Below are 7,976 nucleotides of genomic sequence, written 5' to 3'. Positions count from 1 at the left end.
TCTGCTAGAAGTGGCACACTGTTTCTTGTTTTTGATGATTAGACAGAGACAGAATCAAGGTCATCAATAAACCGACCTTACTCCAGCACGATAGTTTCAGCTATCATCTCTTTTTTCCAGTCAGTGTAAAAGGCTAATAAATCAGCTTTGTATGAACAGAAATGTTTCTAAACTTTAAAATTAAATCTGTTATGGTACAAAATATTTTAAACAACTGTAACCACATTCCACCACTTTCATACACATCAGCCTGTGACATGTGATGGCTTTAGATAGATATAGAATTAACCTTTTTTCCAAAACATACATGGACCGTGTCTTTAAATATGACAACGATTTAAAAAAAGAAAGAAAAAAAAGAAAGTGTGGTTCACTCAAGGGCCATGAACTTTATAATGTGTCTCAAACTGCTGAGCAAACATTTGGGTCCGCTGGATGTTTAGTAATCCAGATAAAGACATTTTCTTACTATGTTTCAAAAATAAATCCTTCATGTGTTCGATTATTTGGTTACTTGTAGGATCATTTTACTTGGGTCACCTCATGTGACTGCAATAAATGTAGAAATATTTCTTAATCAAACTTGTGGAGTTTAGCTTCTAAAAGATTGATCTGCATTATAAATTAAACTGTTTATTTTACCTAATATTGTTACAATAATGAATAGATTAAATGCACAATAATCAAAGAAATATATCATTATCATAAATGAGTGTGTTAAAAGAAATCATCACATTGAAACAGGAACAGAAACAGAGGGTTTTTTCCCAAATTAAAGGGAGGAAATTCTGTGTAATGTCAACACAAGTTCAAAAGTCAGAACCAGAGCACTTATATACTTTTATATATAATCACAATAAAGACACAAGACTAACAAGTGTCTGACAGGGAGCAATGAAGATAATTATAATAACATACCCTACATGACAAATGATATAATGATAAAACATAATGGAGTGTATTTTAATATAAGTCTGGAAGGTTACATTGTGTCCTCCATAAACCATCAACAAGCTGTTTCAGTGTAAGTGTGCCTTTAACTCCAGAGGAAACCAGAAAGGGGAATTAACGAGTCAGCCAGACATTTCTACCCTTCTCACAGTTATGTTAGGTGGACCTGCTCTGTACAAATTCATTAACCAAGCTCAAAAGGTTTCTTTTTACATAAATAACAAAAACACGTCAGAAAGAATAGCTGCCGTCTTGTTTGGGTCTTCCTGATACTTAATAGCTAAACTGAGATAAATCCTTCAAGATAAACTCTTGGTTATTTACTGAGAAGTGAAAGAGACAACGCTCACATGAGAAAGTGTGGCGATAAATGGGACGAACACACAACTTTTACTTAGAAGGTCAGTTCTTTTTTTGAAGTCAATACCTCCCCTCAGGGTTTTAGTGCTTTTATTTCACCTCAGCCTATGTGTGAAAGGTACCGACATGAAACAGGAGTCTGTAGTTGCTGTTCGTCAGCAGTCACAGGGCTGAATCATGACTATAAGAAAAGAAGAGCCGGCACAGTGGGACATGCTGCACTAGACGCTGGCACATGGAAAGCTGGCATGTGCTCTGAAAGAAGAACATTATGCCAGAGATTTTTTTTGTTCATTGTGAAGGCAGCATAAAGAGTCTTAGCAACAATCCAGTCAGACTGTCTATGTGACAGAAGATCATGTTGACATTTATTCATTTTTTTGATCACTTTTAGCGTCTTAGGTTTAGGCATCCGAACTCTGGTTATTATAACAAAAAGAGAGCACTCACAATGTTAACCATGTGTTAGAGAGCGTTTCTCGTGGGTACATTGTTTTCTTTTAAAACCTGGGTGTGAAAACAAGCCCGTAGAACAAAACATGTTCACTGCTCCCAGGAAGGCTTCACGTTTCCCTGCAGGGAATCATCTCATGAGAGACTGGGTCAATGATAAAATGAGAAATGAGCAGAGAAATGTGCTGAAAGCACCATGAGTAGACAATACAGTGGATTAAAAATAATAATAATAAATATCTGGCTTACTCTGTATACTCTCTATACCAAAATGTGATTAATGTAACAAACTGCTGCTGAGACAACGTTCTTGTATTCTTTATGTAGTTAAATACACTGACCTACTTTTATTTGCTATTACAGAGTAACAATTACAAACTCACAAAAAGTCATGTAACAAGAGGAAGAACAGATAAAGGAATTCCTCACTTTGGGTTTAATGTTCACAGTTAAATTTATTGACTGCATTTATGCTCTGAAGAGGTGTACGGCCTCCCATGTTTAAATGGTTTTTTAACCCACCAATCGTCCCATTATTGATGAATTTTTTCCTGCTCAGTTGATCCAGTAGGTGGCATTGTGTTCACAAATTTAAACCTTCAGCAAGCTATTCAGGCAGTCAGAGGAAGACAGAAAATCAAAGCACATTCATTAATCTGAAGGTTATTTTTGCATCTTCTGACACATATTTACCCTCCGCTGTGCTATCTGAGATTAGTGGAACACTGTAAGCTGATTTACTGGGGAAACATAGGTTTTTTTTTTTATCCTCCTAACAGAGAAGCAAGGGATGAGGAGGTGGAAGCAGTCGGGACGTGACAGGTGGCTGGTTCTGCAGTAACTCTGAGGACAACCTTTGTTGTCATGATGTGGACCATCAGCGAGACATTGGGATGCTTTCATAAGTATTCTCAACAGCTGAGATGTCGAGATGCTGAAGTTTCTCCTTCGACACAAACATCCTCCCTAAAGAAAAGAAAACACTAAACATTATCCTGAAGAAGGGAGGCCCACTGTGTGACTCCAGCTGTTCAGTAAACACCCACTTTTAAATTTAATCTTATAATTCCTTCCATACTCACAGAAAATAAAAGCCAGGATTATGATTAGGGTGAAGAAGAAAATAGCTGCCATCCTGCCAAGGTTGTCCACTTTCAGGAATGCTTTGAATTCTTCCTGCAGTGAAAAATGAACCTTATCATGTGTCAGTTATAATTGGTTCTTAAATATGTGCCATGAATACATAATATTATGTTTTTGTATTAAATTACTAAAACTATAATGATTTTCTCATTTCCAGCCTGAAGACAAAACAAACTTAAAATGCTGAATATACTTATATTTGCACGTTTCTAATTATGAGATATGCCACATCATACTGGAGACAAGATGTTCCTGTAGACCAAATAAAAGCCTAAATAAATAAATAAATACCTTAAAACACTGAATTCAGAGCTGTGTGTTTGTGGCATTTCACCTAATGTATTATGATGTTGCTTACCAACACTTTTCTATTAGGATGTTTCTAGAGTTGTGGGTACATTTTCCTCAGAATTACTCATTACATCATTGCACTTACCTCACACAAAACCCCTATAACTTAAGTGACATATTTTTATAGCCTTAACTATGCTATAAAAAAAATTTATAGTGCTGTGCTATGTTATTTTGAATTAAGCATACCATACCTTCTTTGTTACACGATTCATATCCATTGTCAGGTCAGTAACTTCCACATTTAGTTCGGATGTGGATGTTGTCACTATTTCTGATGAAACGAAACAACTATTACAACAATATACGACAAATATTGTAACAGCTACAGTCCTTTAAATACATTTTAACTTGATTTATTGATTTAAAGGTGACTGCTTACTGTCACTAGTAGATAATTTATAGACCGGGGTAACAGGTTTTTCCACAGGTTCTGACAAAAACATGATACATTGGCTCAAAAAAGAGGCATCTACATGGTCACCCATACTGGTTTAAATCATCTTTACCTTCCTCCATACTCAGGTATGTGTTGACCTTATAGTCGTTGAACCAGCCGGGAATCTCGACCCTGCAGCCGTACACGCCAGCATCACCCCTCTGAGCATTCAGGACGGTCAGGGAGACTTTTCCATCTGTCACCCGGCCCAGCACCTGGTACCTGGGGGACTGCCTGAAATCCACAACCCCATCCTGGGAGGACAGGATGGTGTTGGAGCATTTGGACGTGGGCACCTTCCCTCGCCCCCAACAGAAACTCAGCACACCGTAAGTTCGAACATCATAGCTACAGGGGAGAGTCACGTTGTGCCCAATGAATCCAGTGACCTTGATGGTGGCAGATGACACTGAGAAGGGATAACGAAGATTTTGATAAATGTGGATGATAAAGATAACACATTTAATTTGTTTTTTATGAAGCTCACTGAACAAGCACACTACAAATAGCACACACAACAAAAAAGTACAAAAATATTGACTTACCATGGACCAGGACGGAGAGGAAAAAATAAGACGGACCACGCATGAGTGTAGGCTATTGTATAAGAATCCTGAAGTGAGGATACAACAAATATTCTCCCTACACACACACTCCAGGGCAGATGGTACACCGAAGGCTTAACTTCCCTTTATGAAAATCAGGAAGGAAGTCAATACTAGACGTGTCCACACTTAGACTTGAGTTATTATCATGTGTGATTATCGCACAGGGAATAAATAAATGTGTCTCAGCTGATGTTATAGAGTACATGTAAGTTAATATTGAACAATTATGTTAAAATGTTGCTCTCATCTGGAACTGATAAGAACTGAAGCTAAGCTGCTTTGCAAAAAATCTTTTTTTATTTCAGTATCGGAAGTTGTCACTTCCTAATGTGTAGACTTGTAAGATTTATTACAGTTCCACAATAACCAGTCCAGCTTGTTAATCCACCTTTGCTAGCTGATATACCATGTGGATGCCACACATCCACCTTCACTCTGCCTGTTTGTCCCATATTTGCATTAACAGTGACTTAAGCCCACCATAGATAATAACAGCTGGCCTCCACACTGAGCTTTAACACCAAAAGCTTTTTAGAAAACAGTTGGATGACATCATGAAAGGTTCACCCATCCTCCACACTCTGCACTCCAACTAAAATCAATGGAAGTAGGAATAGGATATTCCCTAAAGTGACCAATAAAACCAAAATCTTCCATTTTATTAGTGCAGATTACAGTGTTCTTAATGGTTCGCTTTTTCCCCTCATAATTTATTTCTGTCACTTTACATTCACAAAGCAAAATGAAGAGAAATAAATGCAAACATTTAGGACTCCAGTTAGTGTGTGTGGATGTGTGTAGGTTGAGCTATATGTGTGCATACCTGACCTTTAGTTACAGAGAGGAAGTCTCAGTGTGTGTGTATAAATATGAGGTGAGCAGTCTAAGAAAAAAAATTTTGTCTTTGCCAGTCTTTATCTGCCCTCCTCTAACCTCTGACAGGCCGATCTCCACCTCCACTCATCAACACTGTCATCCTCCTCTGAGCAGCTCGAGTGCTCTGCAGAGCACCGTCCTCCCACTATGATGTCCGGTGTTTTGTCATTTCTCAGAGCTGTGAATCAGACCTCTGATTCTGTCTGTCTAACAGCAAACATAATGAAACGAAAACCTTTCAACAGACACATATGAGAGAATAGAAAGTAACCCCCGCACTCCTAGTAATTAAACTTCCCTACAACTGAAATGAAACAACAACAAATACATTTGAAGGGAAATGGCTCCATTTCCCTTCGAAGTAAAAGTTTATAAACAAGCTCAGTTTACCAAGAAAAAATTCTTAACTCATTTTGGAACAATTTTGCTTTGTACAAACATCATTTCCTGGAAACAAGAATGGGGAGACAGCAGATTACTTAAGTCATAAAGCAAAATGTTAAATCAAATTTCTGTCTTTGATAGTATTTTCTCTATCTGTAATTGAATGCCTGCATTAATTCTGCTCTCTCTACAAAGTCTGTAAGTCCTGTTTGCTTTGGTTTGATGTTGGGTTTCATATCAGAGCTGCTTTCAGTCTTTTGTGTAGATAAAGGTTTAAAAATGGCATTCAAAGCAGAAGAAAATGGGCTAAGGCCAAAGTGACAGCACTAACAAATCCATGGCTGGGCTACTTTTGCTGATGTCTGATAAAACTGCGAGCAAACAGAAAAGAAGAAGTGAGACCACTGAGGTCAGACTGTCATTTTTAGAAATGGTGTAATAAAGGAGGAGGTTAGTTGGTAGTTGATGCAATTGCTGCAATTGCTGCAGTTGCGGCGGCTTGAGGAAGATCTCAGGTTTGGATGATGAATAAACTAATACAACACATTTATCAACTTCATTCTTTGTCAATTTGTGGATTCCTAAAGCTATTTGTCACAGCAGCAGAGTGAAAGAATACATCGATTTCCAATATCGCCGACTCTGCAGGATCCTCTGTTACCTTTGGAGCAAACATGCTGATCTGTCAGACAGCTTCTTGGTCCATCAGCTGACCCCTGCACCCTTAAATGTGTTTACTTGATGAAGAACAAACTGCTGGACACAGTGTAGAGTGTCTATGTGATGCCTGCTTAATGTGCACACATCTAAGAGGAAAGTTAAATATTTTGGGGTAAAAAGAGTTGAAAGATAGAATCTGCAGCTAAAACGCATGAAATGTATTCAGTTATTCAACGTTCTGATGCCCTGATGAAGACTTCGTGGTCAGAATGTTAAACAAATATTTTCGGCTCGGCAGTTTTTATGTGCCCACAGCCGTCCTCAAATGACAGCTTGTTTTTGCCTCCTCGTGTCAACACGATCAGTCAGATAAGGTGAAAAAGCACTTTTCTCTGACATTGAGCTCAGACTCCTTTTGAGGTGGATTTACAGCACCGCAAACATCAATGCGACCAAGTCCACCAGGCTGCAGTAAATAAGGTCAGGGTGGATGGATGGGTCAACAAAACACTGAACTTTAACACGGGAGACCTGTGTTGTCTCTGAACATACGACCACAGTCATTTCATAACCTTAACCAGGTGTTTCTGTTGTAGATGTTTTATGTGTTTGTTATCTTTAGTGTTTCAAGAATATTTGTCACTAATATAATTTTCATATTCAAATTGACCAGTATACTTCAACATTGCCTAGAATAATCCTGCATAACACAGTGAAAGAATGTGGAATTCAAAATACCTAAAGTAGACTGAAGCCAGGACTCACTCTGATGGTGACATTTTGACTCAGTTTTCCCTGACATTTATTTTACACAGAAGACAAAACTATGTGGATCAACAGTTCCACCTGACATTTAGTTTTCTCTTTACTGCCATGAAAAAAATTATGTTTATAATAAAAAAATGGCAAAAATAAGCATTTATAACCAAAGCATGAAATGGATAAAGCAACAATATAATAAATCACAACATTGACACAGAACATTGAATCGTTAGTGGTCAGAATCAACCACAGGTTTTTTTTCTTCCCAAAATGTTTTAAATGTCCGAAGTAGATTGATGATAGTGAGCGTGAGACAAAGCTAGTTAGGCGAAGATACTCAGCAGTCCTTTCTGCTTCAGCAACACTCACATTAAAGCTCTCTCTGCTGCAAACCTTCTGATCACCACACTTTATTGCACTGAATCATTTATGTATCTGCTCGTGTTCAGCCATGAATGGAAATAAGTGCTCTGGACCTCAAACACGTGCTTTAAACAGTCACTGTAACAAGTTTCTCTGCCATTTCCCTGGCTGCCACAGTGTCCAACACTGACTTCACACAACCACAAGAGGTTGCATAACCACATTAATGTGTTTGACATCAACTCAAACTAATTTCGCAGACCTTCTATTCCGTATTCTTGTCAATCTCTTTCTCTCTGTTGATTTATTTCTAATCTAACTTCCTCTACAAGAACATACTGTGTATGTCTAAGTGTATTTGTGTGTGATGGATTTACGACTGCTGCTGCCGGCGACTATGGAGACCGGCCCTTTCCCCACTTCTTACTTCCCACCCTCTTCCCTCCTGGGAGTGTTTCTCAATGTTCCACTCTTCTCTCCTATTAATATCTCACTGGGGAGACCAGAGCTCATGGTGAGTTTGGGAGCGGAAACGCCTCCAAGCACTCCTGGAAGACACAGAGCTGGGTGAGGCAGAGGAAAAGGAAGAAGGACAGAGGAGATTAAGGCGAATGAGCAGGGGATTT

General features: G+C 38.4%; 1 protein-coding gene across 2 annotated transcripts; it reads right to left on the bottom strand.

Annotated features, from left to right (window-relative positions):
* Nucleotides 1–2,067: 2,067 nt before the first annotated feature.
* LOC114442549 (hepatitis A virus cellular receptor 1 homolog) lies at nucleotides 2,068–5,516 on the bottom strand. 2 transcript variants are annotated; one of them, XM_028416233.1, is made up of 7 exons: nucleotides 5,239–5,516; nucleotides 4,243–4,386; nucleotides 3,768–4,106; nucleotides 3,641–3,691; nucleotides 3,453–3,532; nucleotides 2,847–2,940; nucleotides 2,068–2,730 (listed from the first exon to the last, which is right to left on the bottom strand). In XM_028416233.1, the coding sequence occupies exons 2-7, from the start codon at nucleotides 4,283–4,285 to the stop codon at nucleotides 2,642–2,644; spliced, it is 696 nt and encodes a 231-aa protein (XP_028272034.1). In that variant the 5' UTR covers nucleotides 4,286–4,386; nucleotides 5,239–5,516; the 3' UTR covers nucleotides 2,068–2,641. The 2 variants fall into 2 exon arrangements, with proteins under 2 accessions (XP_028272034.1, XP_028272035.1); XM_028416234.1 differs by lacking the exons at nucleotides 3,641–3,691; nucleotides 5,239–5,516.
* Nucleotides 5,517–7,976: the final 2,460 nt, after the last annotated feature.

The sequence above is a fragment of the Parambassis ranga genome, chromosome 10, assembly GCF_900634625.1.
Source record: "Parambassis ranga chromosome 10, fParRan2.1, whole genome shotgun sequence".
In the NCBI taxonomy this organism is placed as follows: Eukaryota; Metazoa; Chordata; class Actinopteri; family Ambassidae; genus Parambassis; species Parambassis ranga.
Note: the sequence above shows the minus strand (reverse complement) of the source record. Positions and strands in the feature narration are given on the sequence as shown.